Below are 12,525 nucleotides of genomic sequence, written 5' to 3' on the forward strand. Positions count from 1 at the left end.
CTGTTGGTGCAAATTAAATTCCATATAATTAACTCCATGGTAAAAAACAGGATGAATGAACAAACGTATTGGGGTTACAGAACAGCTTCAGGAAACATCATTTATATGGAAAAGATGAAAAGATTATCATCTCAGCTGAATGAGCCCTTAATTAGGCCTTAATCCTAGTGAGAATTTAACATGGAATGAATGAGATCTTTTAGTCGCCAGTCTGACCCTTCACAAGCGCTGCATCTATCAGGAAAGGCATTAACTCGTGATGGAAACAATATAATTCAATAGGAAAAGATGTGTCAGTATTTGTGAAAGAGTTCATGTGTAACAGGACCGAGGATGCATTTATAACAAAGTAATCCCGTGACTCCATTCCAATTTTATAGGATAAGGTTTCAGCTGATCCTACATTTCTACTCTCCAGCTGCCATGATAGATTCTTTAAGAGCTGCATAAGCAGCTCCCTTTGCAAACCATATGCACAAGACTTGATTGTTTACCACAAACTATAGAAAACGATAAAATAAATCAGCGTCTGAGCTGTAATTGAACTCCTGCCTCTATATCTCTCCCAAGGGAACAGGTCAGATTCCCAGCACTTCCTGCTTAATAGACAAAGAGCAGAAAGAAAAGTATTCCAACTGACAATCAAGGGGCAGCATTCATGCACAACAAGCTTAGCTTGAGAAATGCAATAATAGCAACATGGGAAGATAAGACATTTTGGGTTTAGGGAATCTAGTCCCTACTAGGACTTTCTTTGCGACGGTGATGATTGGATACAAGGAAATATTGCGGGACTCCAACCAAATTTTGTCTTTCTATTTACACCAAAGTATCAGGCTGGTGACATACAAAGTATTTCATATACTATTTACAGTAGTGATACAGATGTTTTAACGAATATCTAATTTAATTTTCAAGCATAAAAGAGCAATGTTCCATCCAATATTTATGTATAGAAAATATTGTAACCCCTTTTGCAAAAATAGTCTGCCTGAATGATCCGAAGATTACAAAGGGGGCCATGTGGCATATTACCCTGCATATGGTATTCATCCTTTGAGCTCCAGGCCGATTAATTGGATGCCGAAAAATCTTGGCCCCTATATAGCGGACTTAACCATATATCTATATTTTAAAATTAGGGGTGTAGAATACGGTCCATATTAGAGGTCAAAGATTGTCAAAAGGATTCCAGCAACGTCACATATACAGTTTTACCAACTAGTTTTTGGTCCTAGAGGGTATTCCATTTATATGTGACTCTGGAGGCAAACACACAGACAGAGAAACTGCTGTTTCCACCCCATATATGCAGTCAAATAACGGTAGTGGAATCAGTATTGAAAGAAACAGGCTTCATAATACAGTATATATTTACAGATATGCAAAACCTCTGTGCTTACCAGTGTAAGTGTTAGGCTGTGAGCTTCTTGTAGTTATAAAGTTGAGAGGGACATGTGGAGTTCCACTTATGTACTCGTGAGGAAAAGGTCCATTTGGCCCTGTATACCTGTGACATACCACTCGCTGGCATACAAAATACAGGCCACCCATGACAAAGACAGACAGAATGATGCCAATAACTGGCCCTATGGCACTGCTGTGAGATGGCGTTTTCTCTGGAGGAGGCTTGTCTGTAAATTGATAAGAAAAAGCAATTTTTTAGTTTAAAAAGATGCTAAAAATCTCACATATTAAATATACGGTCTACCTGGGAATGAACAACATATAAGTCGTCAGGCAGGGAAGACACAATTAGATACTTTACAGAAACATATTGCTGAATGACCCAGGTAAAGTCCACCTGTGAAAAGTAAAGTTCTGGAAAAATAAACTAGTCTTTCGATACCTTTCCAAGCCTACAAGTGTCTGGTTTTCCAAAACAAACTCTTTTATATTTAATAATTTAGTTTGACACAGTGTTCCCATTATTTTCGGCCTGGGCTTTTCATGGATCTTTGCATAAAACTGCTTACATTCATAATAAAATATTGGCAATTTATTTGATGTATATATTTTTAGGTCTTTCATTTGCACCGACTGGCTATTTTCTTTGGAATATTGCTTTTGAAAACTCATATGCATCAATTGAAACATTTTACAGCAGGTCAAACATGGAGCGTACTTACCACAAATCAGCTCATCAGAGCTATCGCTGCAGTCGGGGAAGGTGTCGCACTGCTGACTCGTCATTATACACTGACCGCTGGCACAACGGAACTGATCAGGAAGGCAGATAGCTGCAATGGTGATAGTAACAGTCAGGAGTGTGACAGAAAACAATAAATCATCACAAGCAGACCATTAAACTGCAATTTACTCTGAATAATTGGTCAAGCTTTTAAAAGGGAACTATGGATGCCCTTAAGTATTCAGAGAAATTAAATGCTGTAAAATAATTATTGTATATGCTTTTAAGGTTGTAAAAGCTGCCAGCAATGTTTACTACCTGGGCACCTCATATTAAACAATCCTGGCAGCTTTTACCCAGGTACAGTTTATGAAACTGAGCTCATCTGAGTGACCCAGGCCTTTAGTGCATTTTACACTCAAGCCGACGGAAGGCAGATCGGGGAGATTAGTCGCCGCAGAGAGATTTGTTGACTAATCTCTCCGAATCTGCCCGTATGGCCAGACCCATAACACAGAAATAATATCTGAAGCAGTAGGCCCACAGAGATTAAAAACTTTTCTTAATTGGGTAAGTTCATCTTTAAATTTGATGTAGGCCGTGATATTCTAAAACCATTTGCAATTGGTCTTTTTATGGTTCTTTAATTATTTAGCTCTTTTGTTCAGCAGCTATCACGTTGCTAGGGTTGCTGTAGCAATAAGAGACTGGAAGATGAATAGTAGAGAGCTTGGATAGAATGATAAGTAATAAAAAGAATAACCATAAAATCGTAGACTCAAAGAGCAATTGTTTTTGAATATTGGGGTCAGCGACCTCCATTTGAAAGTTGAAAAAAAAGTCAGAAGAACTTCTGAGAGCGAATTTAAAAATGATACAATATTAAAGAAATAAGACCAATTGAAGAGTTGCTTTATACTGCATTAAAAAGTTAACAGAAAGGTAAACTACCCCTTTTATAAGAGCTGCCCAACTTTAATAATCATTACAATGTAGTAGTTCTACTACTACTAAAAAAATCAATACAGGACTCTGTTCTATAGATCAAATAAAATGTAAGATATAAACTATAAAAAGACAATGGCAAAGCAGATATAACATTAAAAGACTGGCTACGGCAATATCCCAAAGTCCTACTTACAGTCACAGTCCAATTCATCCGACTTATCCTGGCAATCAAACTCTCCATTGCATTTCTGACGGGCATCAATGCACTGACCCTTCCCACACTGGAACTGGTTGCTTGAACACACAGGACAGTTTTCTTCATCACTATGGTCATCACACTCTGAGAAGCCATCACAACGCCAGTTCATGGGAATGCAGTCAATGTCCCCTGTTGCACAAGTGAACTGCTCTGGGGAGCAAGTGGGTGGCTCTAGAGAAGGTGTGATACATTTTAGGGCAAATACAACATTATCATCTGCATGGGAGAGAAACAACTGGCAAGTCAATTAAATGAAGTTTGGAGTCATTGCTCCATATTTTTCCCCCTCACTGTGGATTAATCAGTTTGTGCAGTGAAGAAGAGATTCTTCACATTTGCCATGATATTGCACGTTGTCTAAATATTATGTTGCTGACTGTTTAAACAAATGTGGAGTGCAGAGAGTAAAGGTGGGAAACAAATAATAAAAGAGTAGGTGCAGCATAGAAGGGTTAAGGTTAAAGGAGGAGGCACTTTTCAATTTTAGATTATTCAGACAAGGATTTAGATGTCACATTTTTAAAGCTTCTCTATAAATGGTGTTAGAGGGGAGGAAGAGATGCCAGGAAGCAAATTATAGAAAAATACACCCACAATGTACTATAAATATATGTATCCAAGATATATGTCCCAAGGCTCAATTCTTAGTTAAAAATTTAAAATGTAGTACAAATCACATTTAAAATGATACATACTGACCCCTACAAGGCCAACCTTACGCGTTTCATACCCTCCCATACTTAATCATAGGTGTCTCTGTTGGTAACATGTTAAGCACAAACCCAGGTGATCCCACCCGTTTTCACTTAAAACCATCAAAAATCAGAGGAGTAAGCCCAACCCCCTTTACATTTTATTGCATTTTGCCTATACAGGGTACTAGTACCATTTATTTTATATTCTTCATTGTTATTACAAAAGTAACATCGTATCCCAGCGTATATTTTTCTTAGAAATATAGTTTGAACATAGAGTAAAACCACTGCTCGAAAATTCCACATTCAATATGCAGGGCAACATTCCATTGTGAGGCTTGGATGGGCGTCACTTTATCTGCTGATGCCACTCCCTTGTGTGTGGATTAGGTCATTTGTTGACCCAGAGGTGACAGATATCCAGATCCCTTGCATTCCAAGCATGCAGCAAAACTGCATATGATCTCTCTTAAATCAAAGGGCCAAAGAGACAGAACACAAGGAAATCCAAAAGCACCTAGCTGTAACAATCAAAACTGCACAATCAAAACTGCAAAAATTTGGAAAACTGAACCAAACACTGAAAAGAAAGCGAATAGCCTACCTCCACATGTTAACAGGTCTTGTAGTAAGACCAGATGAACTGGACAAGAACATCTAGGGGTACCATCTCCTTTGGTAATGCAGATGTGAGAGCAACCTCCATTGTTATTAAGACATGGGTGAGCAACTGCAAAAAAAAATATACATGTATATTACAACAGTTATATATATTTATACAATCTTTGCGAAAGCATGATTTAAGATATTAGTTTGTCTGTTTGATTTCTGGGACACTGCCCTGGGGTACTAAGGGGCATAATATATACATTTTGCCTATTGTTTCAATCACGAAAAATCTATGGCTTTTGTTATTTATGAAGCTGAAGCTACTCCATGTTTGGCCCTTGGAAGGTAAAAAATGGACTTCTGCTTTTTTGCAAGGGAAAACATAGAGAAGCTTTAGTCTCCATATTTGCCCTATTTAGTTGATGATTAAAATAATAGGTAAAACGTTTGCTCAGCACAAGCCCTATTGATTGCACACGTAGAAAAAGGGGCAAAACTGCAAATATAAGGTGTTTGCTCACATTTCGGGAGCAGTGGAGGATGAGCATGGAAGGTTTCATAGAGGAAGGCTATGACCATTGACCATGAGGGGTAATGTAGCCAGAGGATGGGGAAAGGAGACAAAAGAGATTGGGAAAACAGTAATGGTGTAAAGATATTTAAAAGGGTTTACAAGGAGTCTATAGAGACCAGGGAGTAAATATCTGGGGAAAAACAACAGCTAATGAAGTTTTGACTTCATGCTGGTCAGTTAAGGGGAGTTTCGCCACTCCCTCCATTCTTTTAATCTTGACCTACAGCAGAGCTGTCCAACCTCTCACAGTTTTAAGCACACACCCAATGTAAACCACACCCATGGTATCACAAGAACATTTAAGACCATATCCAGATTAATGGTGGTGGAACAGCAAAAACAAAAGATAGGTCAGGCAGAGCATGGCACACACAGGCAGAGTATGGCATATACAGGCAGCATAGGGTACGCAGAGTAGAGACATGTAAACAGATGAACAATGTAGATGCTTAGACTAATGCCACATGTAGTAGATCTTGGCCTGCAAATAATCCTCCTTCGCAATGCTCTTCTCTGCAGGCACAAATCATCTACATGTGGCACTATGTGAGATGTAAACAATGCAGGGTTTTACATGTGTGAACAATGAAGGAGTTTGAATCTGAAGTGTGAACAATGTAAGGGAGAGTTAATCTCAGTAATAATACTTTTTAAAGAGTGCACAAAGTACTGTATATCTATAGTAATAAGTCAAGTCAAATGGACTTGTATATTCTTTTTCTTTGAAGACATTTCATTCGTCATCCAATTGGCTTTCTCAATTTATAATGTCCTGTACAGAAATATTTGTGGTTATATACCCAGAATTCTTACTCCAATCAGTATAATCTGTTTAGTAAAGGTGATACGGGTGTTTTAGCACCTCTCCCTGGACAGTTTATTAACACCAATCATGCTAATACAATAAATACGTTACCTTCATGAAGTCTCTGACCCCATGCTGCATTTATTAAACAGATTATGCTGATTGGAGGAAGATTCCAGCCAGGTATATAACATATTTTTGTACAGTTTATTCTGAATTTAGAAAGCCAGTTGGATGACTAGCGAAAAATCTTCAAGGAAAAAGAGAAATATAGCTCTCCAGTTGATTCAACTTATAACTATAGATATAACATGACCTGGATGTATGAGAACCTTCACAGATATCTTACACAAAGTAAGCAGTCACAGCCACTGACTTTCATGTTGGGGGTCCACACAAGGGGGAGGGGGCACTGACCTACAGAATCCCACTGGGTTGATAAATAGCTGATAAGGGCATAAAACGTTGTTACTGTGTATGTACCACTTCTGGCATTTTCTTTTTATTGGAGTGCTTCTGCACATGTGATTATAGTATCTCACTGGTCAAAGGGTATAGACCTTTGATCGGACAATTTCAATTCCCCACTGAATACAATGGGTGACTATAAATGCTGCATGTATAGTTTTGTGTTTACAAAGCAGACCAAACCAAAAAAACACCTCCAGCTGTACTGCTGAGATCTTTTCTGGTTGAAGATGCCCATTATTTGAGCACAAAAACCACAAAGTGAACTATAGGCTTGCCAGTAAATTAGGGATGCACCGAATCCAGGATTCGGTTTAGGATTCTGCTTTTTTCAGCAGGATTCAGATTCGGCCGAATCCTTCTGCCTGGACGAACCGAATCCAAATCCTAATTTGCATATGCAAATTAGAGGCGGGAGAGAAAATCGCATGACTTTGTCACAAAACAAGGAAGTAAAAAATGTTTTCCCCTTCCCACCCCTAATTTGCATATGCAAATTAGGATTCGGTTTGTTATTCGGCCGAATCTTTCACAAAGGATTCAGGGGTTCGGCCGAATCCAAAATAGTGGATTCGTTGCATCCCTACAGTAAATGAAGAGTTAACAGGCTTTGCCTTCAAAGTAGACATTTATTGGCTAAAAGTACACATTCCGTATTAATAAAACAACATTATTCCAAAGACTGTGAGAATGTTTTCAGAGATTAATGACCTATTTGCTTGACAGTCTTAGCAGAAAAAATGAAAGATTTCAGCCATTCCTTAATCCCAGCTAGCACAAATCCCAGATTGCTCAAAACTGAGCAACACAATGCTGACAATTATACATATGCTCAGAAAGGTCAAGTAGTTAATTCATAATCCAAAAATGTACTTGGGTATAGTGCAATTTTTCTCTAACTGAGCACTTTGCAGACTGAAGAGGAGCAATTCTTTCTCCCCATATTCGTCTGCTACTGCCAGGGTGCCTATTGTACACAGCTGAAAAATATGACCACAGTCTATAAAAACATGTTTATAATAAAGGCCTGTGTGCTCAGCATGTGATGTGTGGTGTGGTGTGTAGGCAGCCATGTCAGGTCTTTGTGCCTGTTCCTGTGCTTTCATAAAAAAAGACAGCACTTCACAATGGAACCGCTTTCAGATAAGCTATTGTTTTTTCTACCCTGTTTAACTGGGTGAGTTGTGGTGAGACTTGGATTTTTATTATTAAGTGCAATTTTCATATCTACACCTAACAATATAGGTGTCAGGAAGTTATCATCTTGTTACCTTCCTGTTCTGTTGATAGGCTGCTGGGGGGGGAAGGGGTGTGTGTGCGTGATCACTCCAACTTGTAGTGCAGCAGTACAGAGCTAAAATATTTGTTTTCCCGAAGTAAAAGTAATAGCAAACCAAATGACATGGTAAGATTTAGTTTTTAACCTAAACAAGATTCTTGTAATAGTTAATAGACTAAGTGAGAACTATATGAACTTTAATTAGAATTCATATGAATAGTAAAATCCAGGTCCCACTGCGACACATTCAGTTACATTGAGTAGGAGAAACAACAGACTGCTAGAAAGCAGTTCCATCCTAAAGTGTTGGCTCTTTCTGAAAGCATATGACCAGGCAAGATGGCTGCCTACACACTGATATTACAACTTAAAAAAAAAAAACTACATCATAAAAGTCAAAACAGAATCCCTTTAAGTGTACTAGAAAATAACATTAAATAAATCCATAGGCTGGTTTTGCTTTTAGTACGGATTAAGTATATCTTCGTTTGCATCAAGTACAAGATGTTGTTTTATAATTACAGAGAAAAAGGAATTCATTTTTAAAAATTTGGGTTATTTGGATAAAATAGACTGTCTCCCATAGACTCCTTCTGCAATTCGGAGCTTTCTGAAAATCGTGATTCTGGATAATGGATCCCATACCTGTACATGTTATCACAAGTAATTGTCAAGAGTGAATGATTCTTTAATAATACATAAAGTAAAATAGTTTGTAGGAAATATGTCCAAATGCCTGGAATATTTTGAACTTACAGAACTCGTTCATGTCGACACTCTCCACTGCATGAATACCAGTGGGGTGAGCAATGCGACCTTGAATTTTCGTTCTTCTAATTCCATTTGTTTTCTCCACCCTCTCAATCATTTGCTGCTGCTTATCGATCCAATACAGGTAATCCCCAAGAATTGTAAGCCCCATCGGCTGAAGGATGTTAGAGTCTTCTAGCGTTACACGATTGGCTCCTGAAAATGAAAACGGAACATTCCTTACAGTGCACTGATGCCTACTAAACAGAACACTTGTCATTCCAACTATGAATCAATCCTCAAAGGGCACTTCTCACAAGGCTTCATTTTGTTTACTTGATTGATTAGACCATCTAGTAAGCAATCTTTTTTACTTAGTTTGATTTGTTCTTTTGCTGTAACTTTTGTAAGTATAATCAGCATCCCTTCCTTCCCAACCCCCTATAATATAAAGTGCCCAAATCACAGCTAGTGAAAACAAAAGCATGGGAATAATACAGGTGTCAGCTGAATGTTGTGTGGAGGATGAGGTTTGCTGGGTGGGGTAAATAACAGGCGAGGTCTCCCTTAGTCACCAGGGTGGACATTTGATAATTGTCTTTATATAGTACAAATGATGGTGGTTCCAATTTCCATCAATGGAAAACGCTGGATAATACATTTCTCTTTTGGTCTGGTCATTGCCTCCACTTTTCTGTTTCTTTTTTGCTCCTCTTCACTTATGCATGCTTTAAAATAAATAACCTGCATCCCTGGCATTTTCTAATTTCCTACAGCTTAACTTTTTCTCAAGTTATGTGTCGAGGTGCAACCACACAGAGATAGGATAGGCTGGGTTATGAAACAAAATATGCAGGCAGGGGGCTTGTTTGCAGAAGCATTGTTCCATTTTAGGGACCCAATAGGCCACAATTTTGCTAAATCTATGCATACTGGGCATCAAACTGTTCAAAAGATGGAAATGGCCAAAATGGAAATAGAAAAATGGCTTTGTGTATGTAGGTGTGGCTTCTTGTTGGCATGCTATGCTATGCACGGTGTACATAGCATCCAACCACTTTTTTCACACCAATTAAAGCACTGGGCCTGGTCCAAAGCTATAGAAAAGTCAAAAGCGAGCCTGTATCTCAGCAACAAGGCATAATAGCAGCATGAATTTTACTTCTAAAACGCTTTACTAATGTCTTCGCAGATTTGTAGAAGCTAGAAAATGGACCATGAGTACAAGGAATTCCACTATGCCTTTCCGCTAACATTTTGATAACCCTTAACAGAGCAGACTGAGCATGTGCAGTGTAGCTGGATTTTGCCAATAATGGTAGGGCCACTTTATGGTAGCAGGAGGTCCAGGGCAAAGAGCTCATTTGCCTTGCACAGGTTATAGGACCGCTGCCCCTATTGGCTTGTACAGCATTTTAAAGCATATTATTGGTTTATGTATTAGGCTTTAGGTCTTCTAAAAGGGACCTTAACACTAAAACCTGTTTTAAACCTGTGGTACAAGCAAAATAGTAACAGAAGGATCCTAGTGATAACATTTAATGCGCTGTAGGGTACTTGCACAGCCTGTGTCACAAGGCATGTCTATTGCCATATTAAATATTTGCATTGGCAGCACTTAAAGTGAATTTCAGCAGCAATTTAAAAGGTTTATAAATACCAGGCCTTGATAGACCAGTTCATCCTTGCATAATTTGTGGTCTGGTTAAAGCCTTTACATTGAGACCAGGTCTGTGTTGTTTGATGTTCTTTTATAAAGTCCCATTAGTGTGTGTGCTGGCTGTAAACAATAATAATCCGGATTGTCATGCATCACAGTGAGCTAAGCAATAAAGGTGTCTGTTTTTACAATTCTTTCCAGCAGATGGCATTAAAAAACACAAATACATGATTGTTTATATATTTGTATTTAACGGACAGATGTAGAACAATATCAGGCACTTACTGCAACTCAAGGTATTTCTTGTGTATCATACTGATGTTAATTGTCAATTTGTGGTCAAGACTACTGACTGCGTATTTGTATTTATGTAAGGAACTATAACAATCACCAAGCCTACTCTAACATATTGATTGGACTGAGCTTTAAAGCTGTTCAAACACCACAACTAATTTACGGACTATTTGGCAGCTCCAGTTTACAATAACATAGCACAGAAGGTTGCTGGTCTTAGTTCTATGTAAAATATGGGACTGGCCAGCATTGCTAAGAGAATGTTTCCACTTATTTAAATAGTGGATGGTCCATGCACACAATAAATTAAGGCAGGTGCTTAGTGAGGAAGGGCTGGATCTTAGAACATTGTCAAAGGCTGAAGCTACAAGGGCATGAAGTATATGATATTCAGGCTCATTTGGATTCATATTCAGAAGGCTGGGCAACTGGGGAACCATGGGCTAGATGCTGGGCTTGGATGCTATGATGATTTCAATCCTGTCCCTGAACAAGATGGATACAAATGGTATTTGACTATGTCCCCTGATTTATTGCATTAGACATAATAGTTAAGAGCAGAAAAAATAAACTGCCTTGCTGCAATTGGGTTGTATTCATTTGTTATGTGGTCTATTGTGCTGTAAGTAATATGAGAAACTGCATTTCTGTCACTAAATTTGTTTTAATTTTCTGATCTTGACTCAGAAAAAGCAACATGAATAATTATATTCTTAGATCCTCATCTCAACAGCCTGTGGTGTGTCCCTGGAATACAACTAGCTATTTATGGTCAGCACAGATCTTTTCCCTTGCTCCTTCAATAGTGACTATTCATCAGTTGGGCTGCCATTAAAAATTGATTTTTAAAAAATATATAATTTGTTCAGTGTTCTTCCCACTTTTTTGTGGCTGCCTGGGCAAAATGTGTGTGTGAAAATGAAAGCCAAGGCTGGCATATAAGATCATCAGTATATCCAGAAGTGCACACAGCCACTTTGCCCCACTAATGCACCCAAATAATATATGTGTTGGATCTAGGGTTACTTGGCTCCACAAAAGGATGTAAACGCACAAGTCTACAATGTATTGCAGAATAGGTTTGTTTTTTCACTGTTTAAAATTGTCCACATATTTCCTAAAATTACATACATATGTTATAAACTGTAAATAAATAAATAAAAATACCCTAAAAACATAATCAGGCCTTCCTTGCTCCTTTGCAGTGTGCAATCTTACTGAAATGGATTCATTAAAAGCAATGCTCAGCATACCTCTCCCTGTTGGTGCTGCCAGGTAATCTCAAAGTATGGTAACTTCAACCAGCCAGAACCAGAGATTATTTACAGTAAGTTAAAAATCAGTTACAAGAATATTACAGTTACAAGAATAATCTCATTGATGGTATGAGGGAAGATGAGGGAAGATGAACCACCATGACTGCTGTAGGTGTCTCCTTAAAAATGTTACTAACAGTTTTGAACTGCATACAGTGTTGGGTAAATTCAGGGAGCTTTAGAAGATCACTTATAGCATCAAGGCAAAGTAGTGGCTGTAATGTGCTTGATGTTGAAAAACAAAACATATATTGACAAAGAAACCTCAGTTTTTTGTTTAAGCCTGCTCCATCTGTACTGCTTTGTGGATGGTATCTGGCTCAGGGCAAGACTTCCCAAGTAAACGTTTCACTTACCAGACAGATCGCTGCTTTCAATTCTTTTTAAGTCGGCATCAACCCAGAAAAGTTTGCCTAGTTTGTTGTCAACAACCAAAGCAACCGGTCGTATCAGACCTGTAGAAAACAGTACTTCACGCTCTGTCCCATCGAATGCTGCCCTCTCAATCTTTGGGGATCGCTCTTGCATGTTTGTAAAATACATGTACCTGTAAATATTCAAAATACTAGTCAAATCAACATGATGACTTTCATTCATGTATATTTATAAAACAATTTAAATGCTTTCCCCCCAAGGTATTATAATAGTATGAGGTTGCCTTTGTAAATCACTCTAGCTGTGTTGAGGGAAGCTCAGCCCAGGCCAGCTTGCATAGAAAGCTGCCTATGAACTTCCAA

The 12,525-nt window shown here is 38.3% G+C and overlaps 1 protein-coding gene across 3 annotated transcripts in view; it reads right to left on the bottom strand.

Moving 5' to 3' along the window:
* Positions 1-12,525, bottom strand: part of lrp5.L (LDL receptor related protein 5 L homeolog) — a 117,252-nt gene that overhangs the window by 7,673 nt on the left and 97,054 nt on the right. For 2 of the 3 annotated variants that reach the window (XM_041589121.1, XM_041589122.1), the window contains exons 15-20: positions 12,145-12,335; positions 8,525-8,734; positions 4,638-4,763; positions 3,273-3,554; positions 2,130-2,240; positions 1,404-1,634 (exon numbers count right to left, since the gene is read on the bottom strand). In XM_041589121.1, the coding sequence (XP_041445055.1) occupies positions 1,404-1,634; positions 2,130-2,240; positions 3,273-3,554; positions 4,638-4,763; positions 8,525-8,734; positions 12,145-12,335 (1,151 nt within the window). 3 annotated transcript variants of the gene reach the window in all.

The sequence above is a fragment of the Xenopus laevis genome, chromosome 4L (genome assembly GCF_017654675.1).
Source record: "Xenopus laevis strain J_2021 chromosome 4L, Xenopus_laevis_v10.1, whole genome shotgun sequence".
NCBI lineage: Eukaryota > Metazoa > Chordata > Amphibia > Anura > Pipidae > Xenopus > Xenopus laevis.